Below are 16,901 nucleotides of genomic sequence, written 5' to 3' on the forward strand. Positions count from 1 at the left end.
CTAGATGTCATGTGTAATGCACCAAAACTACAGCTCTCTGTCAACATCCAGGCCCCCATAGACCTTTCCAAGGTTTACCCCAGATGTTTCATATGCCCTGGTTCAGTCCATTGACAGCATGTTGACCCTGGTATACTACATCATTCCAGTTTACCATTCCTTGCATGCCTCTTACCCTCAGGTGTGTTCAGGCCCCGATCTCTCAAGATGTTTTCACTTTATCCTTCCATCTCCAATTTGGTCTCCTGCATCTCTTTGTTCCCTCCACCTCTGACACATATATCCTCTTTGTCAATCTTTCCATGCTCATTCTCTCCATATGTCCAAACCATTTCAACTCACCCTCTTCTGCACTCTCAGACACACTCTTTTTTTACCACACATCTCTCATACCCTTTCATTACTTACTTGGTCAGACCACCTCACACCACACATTGTCCTCAAACATTTCATTTCCAACACATCCACCTTCCGCACAACCTTATCTATAGCCCATGCCTAGCAATTATATGATGTTGTTAGAACTACTATTCTTGCAAACATACCCATTTTCACATTCCGAGATAACGTTCTCTCTTTCCACACATTCTTCATCGTTCCCAGAACCTTCATCCCCTCCCTCAGCCTATGACTCACTTCCACTTCCATGATTCCATTTGCTGCTAAGTACACTCCCAGATATCTAAAACACCTTACTTCCTCCAACTTTTCTCCATTCAAATTCACTCTATAACTAACTTGTCCTGTTGAACCTAATAACCTTGCTCTTATTCACATTCATTCTTAACTTTCTCCTTTCAGAGACTTTTCTAAACTCATTCACCAACTTCTGCAGTTTCTCACTCAAATCAGTCACCAGTGCTGTATCATTGGCGAACAACAGCTGACTCACTTCTCAGGCCCTCTCTTGCTTAATAGACTGCAGACTTACCCCTTTCTCCAAGACCCTTGCATTTACCTCCCTAACCACCTCATCCATAAACAAATTAAACAACCATGGTGTAAACACACACCCCTGCTGCAGACTGCCCTTCTGGGAACCAGTCACTCTCGTCTCTTCCTACTCATACACATAATAAAAACCTTCTCACTTCTTGTAGCAGCTTATCTTCCTCACCGTATACTCGTAAGACCTTCCGCAAAGCATCTCTGTCCACCCTTTCATATTCCTTCTCCATATCCATAAATGCCACATGCAAATTCATCTGTCTCTAAGGATTTCTCACCCATTCTTCAAAGTAAATATCTTATCCACACATCCTCTACCACTTCTGAAACCAAACTGCTCCTCTCCAATCTGATACTCTGTACATGCCTTCACCCATTCAATCATTACCCTCCTATACAATTTTCCAGGAATACTCAACAAACTTATTCCTCTATAGTGTGAACACTCACCTTTATCCTCTTTGCCTTTGTACAATGGCGTTATACATGCTTTCTGCCAATCCTCAGGCACCTCACCGTGATCCATATATACATTGAAATATCCTTACCAACCAATCAACAACGCAGTCACCCCCTTTCTTAATCATTTCAACTGCAATACCATCCAAACCTGCTGCCTTGTTGGATTTTATCTTTCACAAGTCTTTAAAACCTCTTCTCTCTTCACCAAACATTTCTCCCTGACTCTCACTTCACACACCACCCTGACAAAAACACCCCTACATCTGCCACCTTTCTATCAAACACATTCAACAAACCTTCAAAATACTCACTCCACCTCATATACACTTCATCACTACCTGTTATCACATCACCCCTTGCCCCCTTCACTGATGTTCCCAATAGTTCTTTTGTCTTATGCTCTTTATTTACTTCCTTCCAAAACATCTTTTTACTCTCCTTAAAGTTTAACAATACTTCTCACCCTAACTCTCATTTCCCTCTTTTTCAATACATGCACCTTCCTCTTGACCTCCTGCCACTTTCTCGTATGCATGCTTCTTCATCCCACCGCTCACTATCCTTTCTAATCTGGCCACCACCTTTTTCTTGCCATCCCTAAATTCATCCCATTCCTCACTCACTCCCCTCATGTCATTTGCTCACACCTTTTCCCATTCTACACGCAATCTCTCCTGGTACTTCGTCATACAAGTCTCCTTTCCAAGTTCGCTCAATCTCACCACTCTCTTCTCCCGACATTCTTTCTTTTTTGAAAACCTCAACAATTCATCTTCACCTCCACAAGATAGTGATCAGACATCCCACCAGCTGCCCCTCTCAGCACATTAACATCCAAAAGTATCTTGTTTAGATGCTTATAAATTGACATGTAATTTGATAATGCCCTTTGACCATATATCCTTCTCACATACGTGTACTTGTGTATATCTCTCTTCATAAACCAGGTATTCCCAGTCACCATTCTTTTTTCAGCTAAGAAATCCACAAGCTCTTCACCATTTTCATTCACATCACTGAATACTCCATGTGCACCAATTATACCCTCAGCTGCCGTATTACTTACCTTCGCATTTAAATCACCCATCGGTAATACCTGATCTTGTGCACCAAAAGTGCTGACACACTCATTCAGCTGGTCCCAAAACACTTGCCTCACAAGATCTTTATGCTCATGACCAGTGCATAAGTACCAATAATCACTCATCTCTCTCAATCCTCTTTTAATCTAGAATTTTTCTTCCGTACACTCTTATCGTACAACTCCTGCTTCAGGAGTATTGCTAATCCTTCCTTAGCTCTTTTCCACCCACCAACCCCTGACTTTACACTCAAGACTTTCCCAAATCATTCTTGCCATTTGCCCTTGAGTTTCATTTCACTCAAAGCCAGAGCATCCAAGTTTCTTTCCTCAGATATACTACTTTTCTCTCCTTTTCTCTCATCTTGGCTACGTCCACACACATTCAAACACCCCAGTCTGAGCCTTCAAGAAGGATGAGCACTCCCTGCTTGACTCCTTCTTCTGTTTCCCCATTTAGAAACTGAAATACAAGAAGGGGAGGGTTTCCAGACCCCACTTCTGCTCCCTTTTTTTGCCTTCTATGACATGTGGGGAATACATGGGAAATATTCTGTCTCCCATATCCCCGATGTAGCATTTGTGGATCTGGAGAAGGCATATGATAGGGTTGATCATGATGCTTAGTGGAAGGTTTTAAGAGTATATGGCATGGGAGGTAAGCTGCTAGAAGCAGAGAAGTTTTGTCAAGGGTGTAAAGCATGTGTACGAGTAGGAAGAGAGGAGAGTGATTGGTTCCCAGTGAAGGTCACTCTGTGTGTGTTTCCTCCATGGTTGTTTAATTTATTTAAGGATAGGGTGGTTAGGGAGGTAAATGCAAGAGTTTTGAAGAGAGGGGTGAGTATGCAGTCTGTTGGGGATAACAAGGCCTGGGAAGTGAATTAGTTGTTGTTCGCCAATGATACAGCACTGGTGGCTGATTTAAGTGAGAAACTGTAGAAGTTGGCGACTGAATTTGAAAAAGTGTGAGAAAGGAGAAAGTTGAGAGCAAGGTTATTAGGTTCAGTTGGATTGAGGGACAAGTTAATTGGGATGTAAGTTTGAATGGAGAGAAATTGGAGGAAGCGAAGTGTTTTGGATATCTGGGAGTGGACTTAGGAGTGAATGGAATCATGGAATTGGAAGTGAGTCACAAGGTGGGGAAGGGGACAAAGGCTCTGAGAGAGATGAATGCGTGGAAAGAGAGAACATTATCTTGGAGAGTCAAAATGGGTATGTTTGAAAGAATACTAGTTTGAACAATATTATATGGTTGTGAGGCATGAGCTATAGATATTGTTGTACGGAGGAGGGTCTATGTGTTGGAAATGAAGTGTTTGAGGTGGTTTGATCAAGTGAATAATGAAAGGGAAAGAGGGGTGTATGGTAATAACAAGAGTGTGGTTGAGAGAGCAGAAGGTGTGTTGAAATGGTTTGGACATATGGAGGGAATGAGTGATTAAAGGTTGACATAGAGGATATATGTATCAGAGATGGAGGAAACAAGAAGCAGGAGACCAAATTGGAGTTGGAAGTTTGGAGTGAAAAAGATTTTGAGCAATCAGGGCCTGAACATGCAGGAGGGTGAAAGGCATGCATGAAATAGAGTGAGTTGAAACAGTGTATTATACTAAGGTTTACGAACTAGGGCATGCGAAACGTCTGAGATAAACCATGGAAAGGTCTGTGGAGCCTGGATGTGGATAGGGAACTGTGGTTTCAGTGCATTACACATTACTGCTATAGAATGAGTGTGAGTGGATGTGGCCTTTTTTTTCATGTTTCCTGGCACTTCCTTGCTGATGCAGGGGGGTGGCAATGCTGTTCCCTGTGGGGCAGGTTGTCACTGGGAATGGATGGAGGCCATCAAGTATGAATGTGTACATTTGTATATATGTATATGTTTGTGTATGTGTATGTACATGTATATATATATATTGATATGTATATGTATGTGCATGTATGTATGTATGTATGTGTGTATATGAGTGGATGGGTGTTCCTTCATCTGTTTGCTGGCACAAACTCGATAACACAGAAAACAGTGACCAACCATGATAGATATATTCATACATACATATGCATATGTATATGCACAAAGAATTGAATATGACAGCTTATTTAGAGTTATCAATCTTAGAATTTAATACAACGCTTATTTAGAGTTATTAATTTCCTTGCACATAGAATTGAACTCGACAGCTTATTTAGAGTTATTAATCTTTTTTCTTATATTCTCTAATTTTCTCCATATCATTCTACCATTAGGTGGGTGCTCAGACACCAGTTTTGCTAAATTATCCCTTGGATTTCAATCAAGCTTTCGCCTTCACAGAGGCATCATCAGGAATTGATTAAAAGAAGAAAAAAAAATTTATATAAGAACTGCGCTCAGATGAAACAGTATATGGCACACAAAAAATAAGGGAAAACATTATAAGCGATACAAATTGACAATATTATGATGGGTAGAATGAGTTACAACTTAGATACAAAATATGGAAACAGAAATATAGAAAAATTTACTGTTAAGGAAACACAGAACATAATTAAATGAGGTAGGAATATTGACAGCCCATTACTAAATACACTAAGGTGGGCAAGGCGAGACTGTTATTGTCCTTGTGTGGGGCTGAGGTCAGGTTGGGCTCATCTGATTTTCTTTAACCTTCATAACCCAGGATGCGTTCCTCTTGTCCTGAAATAGCGGACTCAGTAGCTTTTGGCGTTTCAGTGACATATTCCACCTGTCCTAAAATGGCATTAGGTCTAGGTCCTATTGGCGGGCCATCAAAGAGCTGTTTGGCAGTGGTCATGTTTATCTGGATGTTGATGACAGGTGCTTTGTGTCTAATGTGAATGGCTTCTGATATCTGTAGTCTCCTCTAATCACTGCAGTTAGTAATGAGTTAGGTGTTATTCGCTATAATCTCCCTCTTTAGTCTCATTCCATGTTTTTGTTCATGATGATGTAAGATTCCACCTTTTTGTAAGTGGAGTGAGAGGCGGCAGCTCAGGATGCACGTTATATGTCCAATGTAGTTTATGTGGTGGGGCTGACAGTCCTAAGTATTGCATTGGTACTTGTAGACCACATCAGTACAATTCAAACTTCCAGAACAATCTACCATATTGTTGTTCATTATGAGCAAACATGTTTTTGAATTGTTGTAGTATATTATCAGACTGATATCCTTGTCTTTATCAGTCGCCTTGCAGTTTCTGACTACAATATCTACCCCCTTGTCCTTAAATGTGTTTTTATAGTAAACTTTAATGCTATCACTTTGAGGTTAGGATAGATTAGGTTGCATTTACCCCCCCCCCCCTCACCACCCCATCCATAAACAAATTAAAGTCAAGGTGACATTACACACCCATGCTGCAGACCATCTTTCACTGGGAACCATTTACTCTCCTCTCTTCTTACTTGTATAGATGCCTTACACTCTTGTTAAAAACTGTGCTTCTGGCAGCTTACTTCCCACACCATATATTCTTAAGACCCACTACAGAGCACCTCTATAAACTCTTATCATATGCCTTATCCAGGCCCAGAAATACCTCATACATATCCACCTGTTTTTCTAATTATTTCTCATGCACATTCTTCAAACCAACCACCTGATCTACACATCCTTTAACACTTCTGAAACCACACAGCTCCTCCAGAATGTTATACTCTGTACATGCCTTAACCCTCCCAATCCATACCCTCCCATACAGTATACCAGATATACTCAACAAACTTATAGAAGCCTCTGTAGTTTGAACACTCTGCTTTATCCCCTTTGCCTTTATATATTAGCACTATAATGCATTCCACCAATCCTCAGGCACTTCAACATGATCCATACATACATTGAATATCCTGAACAACCATTCAACAACATAGTCACCCCCTTTCTTCATAAATTCAGGTGCAGTACCTTCCACTCACACTACCTTCCCAGATTTAATCTGCCACAAGGCTTTCACTACCTTTTCTCTCTTCACCAAATCACTCTTCATGAATCTCTCGCTTTGTATACTACCCCAACCAAAACACCCTACATCTGCCACTTTATCATCAAACACATTTAACAGTCCTTCAAAATACTCACTCCATCCCATCCTTACTCCATCACTACCTGTTATCACTTCTCCTTTTGCCTCCGTCACCAATGTTCCCATTTGTTTTCTTGTCTTTTGCACATTATTTACCTGCATCCAAAACATCTTTTTAGTTTTCCTGAAGTTTAATGATACTCTCACTGCAGCTCTCATTTGCCCTCTTTTTCAACCCCTGCACCTTCCTCTTGACCTCCTGCTGCTTTCTATCATTTGCACCCCTTCTTTGTAAGTATTGCCCAAATGTCTTTCATTAGCAACTTTACATCTTCACCCCACCACTCACTACCCTTTCTAATCTGCCCACAGCCCACCTTTTACATGCCACATGCATCTATTGCACGGGCAGTCACTGCTTTCCTAAATGCCTCCCATTCCTCACCCACTCCCTTCACCTCATTTGCTCTCACCTTTTACCATTCTACACTCAGTCTCCTGGTATTTGTTGACACAAATCTCCTTTACTAGCTGACTCATTCTCACCACTCTATTCTTCCTAACATTGTGTCCTCTTTTTCGTAAACTTCAACAAATCTTCACCCTTCCCTTCATATGATATTGATCAGACACCCCACCAGCTGTCCCTCTCAGCACATTTACATCCAAAAGCCTCTCTTTTACACACCTGTCACTTAATATGTAATCTGATACTATACTTGTGTACATCTCTTTTTAAACTGGGTATTTCCAGTCACCTGTCTTTTTCAGCACACAACTCTACAAACTCTTCACCATTTCCATTCATTACACTGAATACCCCATGCACACCAAATATACCCTCAACTGCCACGTTATTTACCTTCACATTTAAATCACCCATCACTAGTACCTGGTCTCATGCACCAAAACTGCTGACACACTCATTCAGCTGCTCCCAAAACACTTGCCTCTTGTGATCTTTTTCACATGGCCAGGTGCATAAGCACCAATAATCACCCATCTCTCACCATCCGCTTTCAGTTTTACCCACATTCCTTCTAGAATGTACCTCCTTACACTCTGTCACACTATCCCACAACTCCTGCTTGAGAAGTAGTGGTACTCCTTCCGAAGCTCTTGTCCATTCACCATCCCCTGACTTTACTCTCATGACATTTCCAAACCATTCCTCTCCTTTACCCTTGAGCTTTGTTTCATTCAGAGCCAGAACGTCTAAGTTTCTTTTCTCAAGCATAGTACCTGTCTCTCCCTTCTCATCTTGGTCACATCCACACACATTCAGACACCCTAGTCTGAGTCTTTGAGGAGGAGCACTCCTTGCTTGACTCTTACTTCTTTTCCTCTCTTAGAATTTGAAATAAGAGAAGAGGAGTGTTTCCAGCTCATCACTCCTACCCACTTTATACCTTTTTATCTATATACTTTTCAGACAGTTTTTTTGGATATTGATATTGTAGCAGTGCGAGGGTTAAAACTTAGGCAACATATAAATCTCACACGAATGGAAATACCTATGCTTGTTTAGCTCCTTTTATTACTGCTCCTGACTTTCTTAGTCACCTTAAGTGATATGCAGGAGCTGAAAAGGTGGCATTCATCCTCCCTTATCCTAATAATAAAAGTCATTTATTAATGTTTGTTTTCTGTCTTTGACAGGAAATGTTTGAAGTGGAGCCTCTCCAACGACAGCAGCAGAGGATTGGTGGAGGTATCATAGATCAGAGCACTGCATCTGGTACTGGCAATGGAGTTGATAGTGGAGGTGGAGGAGGAGGGGAAGAGGTGGAGGAGGCTGGAGAAGAGGAGGTAGCACCCAATATGTCCCGCCCGGGTCCTGCTCAAGGGTCTAGGGCACGAAGGTCAAGGCCAGACCACATCCTCCCTCCCCAAGTGGATGATCATGATAATGAAGGAGGTAGTGAACGTGATGATGTCAATGAGCGTTCAGAGCAAGAGGGGGATGGAGGTGCTGAAGTAGAGGGTGGAGAGTCTGATATGGAACTAGACCTTCTGGCTGAGTCAGATAGTGACAGTGATGACAACCAGTCAGCCGTAGACAACACTTCGGCTCAGAGATCCGTGCAGACTGGTGCAACTGCTGGCAGTGATGGTGAGGATGACTCTGGGGAATCTTCACCAGGAGAAGATGAGGATGATGAGAGTGAAGCAGCAGAAACTGATGAATTTGACTCTGGAGAACTGTTTTCAGATGAGCAGTTGGAGAGAAGGGGCAACACTTCATCTACTGCACGTAATATTGCTCCTCACAATCTGCAGTGGGCAGTGAGGAACCCAAGGGACAGCAGCTCACGCTCAGGGGGAACCACAGGTGGACCTGCTGCTACTGGCTCCTCAAGCACAACTTCAAGTGGCTTGATATACATTGATCCAACTTCTTTAAGACATGGCCCTACATCCAGCTCTACTGTGACCCCATCATCTCATGAACCAGTCAGCCTGGCCACCACAAATAACACACTAGCTCGGGCATTTACTATCTTAGTGAGACAGATGAGTTCTCTTCTCAGTCTAGCATGTGATATAGTAAGAGATGGGGGCCTGACATCCAGGACGCAGGGAAGTGGCGGGGGTGGTCTCCCTGGTAGTGGTGGCAGCAACAACAGCACAACTCAAATGTGCCTTACTCCCACCATCATTGCTGCACTTTTGAAGCAGGTAGACTCGCGCCTACAGCCTACCTGGGACTGGCTGCTGAGTCTCATGGATTCTACTGAATCACAGCTGAGGTTGGCAACATTTATAGATAGACTGTCAAATATTTTTGTGTATTGGAGTTCAGTTTGTTTTTTCTTGTGGTATATATATATATATATATCGCCTTCCTCTTGACATCATACCCTCACTTCATTTGCTCTCACCTGTTGCCATTGTACACTCAGTCTCTCTTGGTATTTCTTCACACAAGTCCCCTTTCCAAACTCACTTATTCTCACCACTTTCTTCTCTCTGACATTGTATCCTCTTTTTTGAAAACCTCTTTAAATGTTCTCCCTCACCTCCATAAGATAGTGATCAGACATCCCGCCAGCTGCCCCTCCCAGCACATTTACATCCAAAAGTTTCTCTTTGACACGCTTATCAGTTGATACGTAATCTAGTAATGCCCATTGACCATATCTCCTACTCACATATGTATACCCATATGTATTCCCAATCACCAATCTTTGTTAGCACACAACTCCACCAGCTCTTCACCATTTCCATTCATAACACTGAATACCCTTTGTGCACCAATTATACCCTCAACTGCCACATTACTTACCTTCACTTTTTAATCACTCATCACTAACAACCGGTCTCATGCACCAAATTTGGTGACACACTCTCTCAACTGCTCCTAAAACACTTGCCTCCCATGATCTTTGTTTTCATGACCAGGTGCATAAGTACCAATAATCACCCAACTCTTGCCATTCACTTTCAGTTTTACCCACATCAATATAGAATTTACTTTCTTACACTCTGTCTTACTCAACCACAACTCCTGGTTCAAGAGTAGTGCTACTCCTTCCTTAGCTCTTGTCCTCTCAACAAGCCTTAACTTTATTACCGAGACATTTCCAAGCCATTCTTCCCCTTTACCCTTGAGCTTTGTTTCACTCAGAATCAGAACTTCCAGTTTTTTCCTCAAACATACTACCTATCTCTCCTCTCTCCTCATTTTGGTTACATCAACACACATTCAGACACCCCAGTCTGAGCCCTTGAGGAGGATGAGCACTTTGAAACTCAAAAAGGGGAGGGTTTCCAACCCCCTGCTCCTGCCCACTTTACTCACCTTCTATGACACGTGTGAAATATGGAGGTAGGCTTCTTTCTCCTCTACCTCAGGGATAATATGTGTATGTATATATACATAGGGTGGGGGAGGGGGCGAAGGTTCTGAGAGCGTTGAAGAATGTGTGGAAGGCGAGAACGTTATCTTGGAGAGCATAAATGGGGATGTTTTAAGGAATAGTGGTCCCAACAGGGAGGAGGGTGGATGTGTTGGAAATGAAATGTTTGAGGACAATACGTGATGTGAGGTGGTTTGATCGAGTAAGTAATGAAAGGGTAAGAGAGAGGTGTGGTAGTAAAAAAGAGTGTGGTTGAGAGAGCAGAATAGGGTGTATTGAAATGGTTTAGTCACATGGAGAGAATGCGTGAGGAAAGATTGACAAAGAGGATACATGTATCAGAGGGGTAGGGAACAAGAAGTGAGAGACCAAATTGGAGGTGGAAGGATGGAGTGAAAAAGATTTTAAGCAACTGGGGCCTGAACATACAGGAGGGTGAAAGGCTTGCAAGGAATAGAGTGAATTGGAACAATGTGGTATACCATGAAAGGCTTGCAAGGAATAGAGTGAATTGGAACAATGTGGTATACCAGGATCAATGTGCTGTCAATGGATTGAACTAGGGTATGTGAAGCGTCTGGGGTAAAGCCTGGAAAATTTTGTAGGGCCTGGTTGTGGAAAGGGAGCTGTGGTTATGGTGCATTACACATGACAGCTAGGGACTTGAGTGTGAACGAATGTGGCCTTTTTTGTCTTTTCCTAGTGCTACATCGTGTGTACATGGGGGGAGGGGGTGCTGTTTCATGTGTGGCAGGGTGGCAATGGAAATGGATGAAGGCAGCAAGTATGATTATGTACATGTGTATATATGTATATGTTCTTTTGTATGTATATGTTGAAATGTATAGGTATGTATATGTGAGTGTGTGGGCATTTATGTATATGCATGTGTATGTGCGTGGGTTGGGCCATTCTTTTGTCTGTTTCCTTGTGCTACCTTGTTAACACGGGAGACAGCGACTAGGTATAATGTAATATATGCAGGGAATACGTGGGAAGTAGAAGGCCGCTAAAAGGGGAGACAGTAGGGGACTGGAAGTCCTCCCCTCCTGTTTTTGATTTTCCAAGGGGGGGGGGGGGGGACGGAGAAGGGGGCCAAGTGAGGATGTTCCCTCTGAGGCTTAGTCCTCTGTTCTTGATTTTGCCTCGCTAGTGCGGGAAGTGGCGAATGTGTATGAAAGGAAAGAAAAAAAAAAGAATATATATATATATATATATATATATATATATATATATATATATATGGTAAAGTGTGTGGAAGAAGAAAGTTAAGAGTAAATGTCAATAAGAGCAAGGTTATTAGGTACAGTAGGGTTGAGGGTCAAGTCAATTGGGAGGTGAGTTTGAATGGTGAGAGGCTGGAGGAAGTGAAGTGTTTTAGATATCTGGGAGTGGATCTGTCAGCGGATGGAACCATGGAAGCGGAAGTGGATCATAGGGTGGGGGAGGGGGCGAAAATTTTGGGAGCCTTGAAAAATGTGTGGAAGTCGAGAACATTATCCCGGAAAGCAAAAATGGGTATGTTTGAAGGAATAGTAGTTCCAACAATGTTGTATGGTTGCGAGGCGTGGGCTATGGATAGAGTTGTGCGCAGGAGGATGGATGTGCTGGAAATGAGATGTTTGAGGACAATGTGTGGTGTGAGGTGGTTTGATCGAGTAAGCAACGTAAGGGTAAGAGAGATGTGTGGAAATAAAAAGAGCGTGGTTGAGAGAGCAGAAGAGGGTGTTTTGAAATGGTTTGGGCACATGGAGAGAATGAGTGAGGAAAGATTGACCAAGAGGATATATGTGTCGGAGGTGGAGGGAACGAGGAGAAGAGGGAGACCAAATTGGAGGTGGAAAGATGGAGTGAAAAGGATTTTGTGTGATCGGGGCCTGAACATGCAGGAGGGTGAAAGGAGGGCAAGGAATAGAGTGAATTGGAGCGATGTGGTATACAGGGGTTGACGTGCTGTCAGTGGATTGAATCAAGGCATGTGAAGCGTCTGGGGTAAACCATGGAAGGCTGTGTAGGTATGTATATTTGCGTGTGTGGACGTGTGTATGTACATGTGTATGGGGGGGGTTGGGCCATTTCTTTCGTCTGTTTCCTTGCGCTACCTCGCAAACGCGGGAGACAGCGACAAACTATAAAAAAAAAAAAAAAAAAAAAAAAATATATATATATATATATATATATATATATTTTTATTATTATTATTATACTTTGTTGCTGTCTCCCGCGTTTGCGAGGTAGCGCAAGGAAACAGACGAAAGAAATGGCCCAACCCCCCCCCATACACATGTATATACATACGTCCACACGCAAATATACATACCTACACAGCTTTCCATGGTTTACCCCAGACGCTTCACATGCCTTGATTCAATCCACTGACAGCACGTCAACCCCGGTATACCACATCGCTCCAATTCACTCTATTCCTTGCCCTCCTTTCACCCTCCTGCATGTTCAGGCCCCGATCACACAAAATCTTTTTCACTCCATCTTTCCACCTCCAATTTGGTCTCCCTCTTCTCCTCGTTCCCTCCACCTCCGACACATATATCCTCTTGGTCAATCTTTCCTCACTCATTCTCTCCATGTGCCCAAACCACTTCAAAACACCCTCTTCTGCTCTCTCAACCACGCTCTTTTTATTTCCACACATCTCTCTTACCCTTACGTTACTCACTCGATCAAACCACCTCACACCACACATTGTCCTCAAACATCTCATTTCCAGCACATCCATCCTCCTGCGCACAACTCTATCCATAGCCCACGCCTCGCAACCATACAACATTGTTGGAACCACTATTCCTTCAAACATACCCATTTTTGCTTTCCGAGATAATGTTCTCGACTTCCACACATTCTTCAAGGCCCCCAGAATTTTCGCCCCCTCCCCCACCCTATGATCCACTTCCGCTTCCATGGCTCCATCCGCTGCCAGATCCACTCCCAGATATCTAAAACACTTCACTTCCTCCAGTTTTTCTCCATTCAAACTCACCTCCCAATTGACTTGACCCTCAACCCTACTGTACCTAATAACCTTGCTCTTATTCACATTTACTCTTAACTTTCTTCTTCCACACACTTTATTTTTTTATTTTTTTTTTTTTTTTGCTTTGTCGCTGTCTCCCGCGTTTGCGAGGTAGCGCAAGGAAACAGACGAAAGAAATGGCCCAACCCACCGCCATACACATGCCTTGATTCAATCCACTGACAGCACGTCAACCCCGGTATACCACATCGCTCCAATTCACTCTATTCCTTGCCCTCCTTTCACCCTCCTGCATGTTCAGGCCCCGATCACACAAAATCTTTTTCACTCCATCTTTCCACCTCCAATTTGGTCTCCCTCTTCTCCTCGTTCCCTCCACCTCTGACACATATATCCTCTTGGCCAATCTTTCCTCACTCATTCTCTCCATGTGACCAAACCATTTCAAAACACCCTCTTCTGCTCTCTCAACCACGCTCTTTTTATTTCCACACATCTCTCTTACCCTTACGTTACTTACTCGATCAAACCACCTCACACCACACATTGTCCTCAAACATCTCATTTCCAGCACATCCATCCTCCTGCGCACAACTCTATCCATAGTCCACGCCTCGCAATCATACAACATTGTTGGAACCACTATTCCTTCAAACATACCCATTTTTGCTTTCCAAGATAATGTTCTCGACTTCCACACATTCTTCAAGGCTCCCAGGATTTTCGCCCCCTCCCCCACCCTATGATCCACTTCCGCTTCCATGGTTCCATCCGCTGCCAGATCCACTCCCAGATATCTAAAACACTTCACTTCCTCCAGTTTTTCTCCATTCAAACTCACCTCCCAATTGACTTGACCCTCAACCCTACTGTACCTAATAACCTTGCTCTTATTCACATTTACTCTTAACTTTCTTCTTTCACACACTTTACCAAACTCAGTCACCAGCTTCTGCAGTTTCTCACATGAATCAGCCACCAGCGCTGTATCATCAGTGAACAACAACTGACACACTTCCCAAGCTCTCTCATCCCCAACAGACTTCATACTTGCCCCTCTTTCCAAAACTCTTGCATTCACCTCCCTAACAACCCCATCCATAAACAAATTAAACAACCATGGAGACATCACACACTCCTGCCGCAAACCTACATTCACTGAGAACCAATCACTCTCCTCTCTTCCTACACGTACACATGCCTTACGTCCTCGATAAAAACTTTTCACTGCTTCTAACAACTTGCCTCCCACACCATATATTCTTAATACCTTCCACAGAGCATCCCTATCAACTCTATCATATGCCTTCTCCAGATCCGTAAATGCTACATACAAATCCATTTGCTTTTCTAAGTATTTCTCACATACATTCTTCAAAGCAAACACCTGATCCACACATCCTCTACCACTTCTGAAGCCACACTGCTCTTCCCCAATCTGATGCTCTGTACATGCCTTCACCCTCTCAATCAATACCCTCCCATATAATTTACCAGGAATACTCAACAAACTTATACCTCTGTAATTTGAGCACTCACTCTTATCCCCTTTGCCTATGTACAATGGCACTATGCACGCATTCCTCCAATCCTCAGGCACCTCACCATGAATCATACATACATTAAATAACCTTACCAACCAGTCAACAGTACAGTCACCCCCTTTTTTAATAGATTCCACTGCAATACCATCCAAACCTGCTGCCTTGCTGGCTTTCATATTCCGCAAAGCTTTAACTACCTCTTTAACTACCTTCTCTGTTTACCAAATCATTTTCCCTAACCTTCTCACTTTGCACACCACCTCGACCAAAACACCCTATATCTGCCACTCTTATCATCAAACACATTCAACAAACCTTCAAAATACTCACTCCATCTCCTTCTCACATCACCACTACTTGTTATCACCTCCCCATTAGTGCCCTTCACTGAAGATAGAACTGTGTTGAAAAAAATATACAGGAAGATAAACTATACCATATCAAAAGGGGTTAGTGTCCAGAGTCCAAAAACACATGAAATAATTCACAGAACTTTATGTAACCAAAGGAAGAAAATGTTCTTTATTCTATCAAATGATATGCTAGATATCACTTTAACAAGAAAGATCATCTTTACAGTATATACAGAAAATAAGAAACAACAACTGTATCTACCCCATACTGACTCATCACATGACCCAGACTCTGCTGACTTTGGCAGCTTGGGGTGTGACAGATCTCTGAAAGATGTCAAAATCAGCTGAAATGTACTAGATCGACACAGTGTATGCCATCCAGGTGGCCAGAGTTTTGTTCAGAGGAGCAGTTAGAACAACGTCTGAATTAAAAAAGAAAAGATTTATAACCAAAGAAAAAATCTGTACTTTCCCATCAGATTTTCTTTTTATTATAGGTTCCAGTTATGGACAAAAGTCCTCATCAAGGCTGGGCATTAATTAAGATTTAGAGATTATGAAAGGAAGAAAGAAGAGAGAATGGAAGTATTTACATATTTGGGGGAAGTACAAAATCTGTCTTTTGATATGTGTTAGCTCACAGTTTATTGGGAAAGACTTGAGATGGGGAGAGTTCCAAAGCTGTAAGGTAAGGATGGTTCTAGTAAGGTAAGGATGCAGAGTTAGAACCTCTCCAGGTGTTAGAGCAGTACACCATAAAAAGAGTAACTTTTCAGGACCATAATCCTTGCTTATGTCCATAGAGAGAAGCACTCTTCAGACAGTTTGGAAAGAGATTACAAGGAGGGGCATAGGATTAATAAGAGAGCCGTGGGGTGAAGGAATGTCAGAGTCATCTAAGTTGGAGTTCTAGGAGAAACAGGAACCAAAGAGAATTACTCTGCTTATGGGAGAGATAGCTATAGTACTGCCAGAAAAGAAAAATGAAGGAAAGGTAGAGCAACAGAATTTGTTAGCGTTGCCCTTAGCTGAAGACCAGAAAGGACTTTCTGTAGGTGATGAGGGGAGGTTATCTTACTTCCTATGAATAAAGGAATGCTGAATGAGAGATGGAGAAAGGAAAGATTTTCCATGCCCATTATGCCTGATCCCTTTCCTGAATAGCCTTAGAACAGGAATGGTTGAACAGTGGATTGGAATAAGAGTTTATCTTGGAGGAAGAGGGCATACATGCTTCCATGCTTGCAAAAATATCTTCTGCTATGCATTTTGTGGACACAGAAGCATCACTATATAAGAGACAGTAATTTACTAAAGGAAAGTCAGAAAAGAATTTTCATAAGTCATTACTATCAGCTTTGTTGAGGTGCTAACATGTACACTTAGAAGGGGCTGCTAGAGGGGAAGGTGCTATTAAGATGAACCAAATGGGTGTGAGATTGTGTACTTTTAGCAGGATAGATTAGAGGTAAAAAATGGATCCAAGATATTATTAGAGTGATCACAGCATTCAGAAGTATGGTTAGGTTTGGAGATGATTTGCTGTAAACTGTTGAGAATGGAGAATGTAAGTGATTCAATCCCCCCACCATCCATATGGGTGAAATTCAACCATTTCCCATGATTTCCCAT

At 42.4% G+C, this 16,901-nt stretch overlaps 1 protein-coding gene across 1 annotated transcript in view; it reads left to right on the forward strand.

Moving 5' to 3' along the window:
• hyd (E3 ubiquitin-protein ligase hyd) overlaps positions 1 to 16,901 on the forward strand; it is a 312,986-nt gene that overhangs the window by 185,986 nt on the left and 110,099 nt on the right. The window contains exon 21 of the mRNA XM_071667186.1: positions 8,177 to 9,267. Coding sequence (XP_071523287.1) covers positions 8,177 to 9,267 — 1,091 coding nt within the window. The remainder of the gene's footprint in view (positions 1 to 8,176; positions 9,268 to 16,901) is intronic.

The sequence above is a fragment of the Panulirus ornatus genome, chromosome 11 (genome assembly GCF_036320965.1).
Source record: "Panulirus ornatus isolate Po-2019 chromosome 11, ASM3632096v1, whole genome shotgun sequence".
NCBI lineage: Eukaryota > Metazoa > Arthropoda > Malacostraca > Decapoda > Palinuridae > Panulirus > Panulirus ornatus.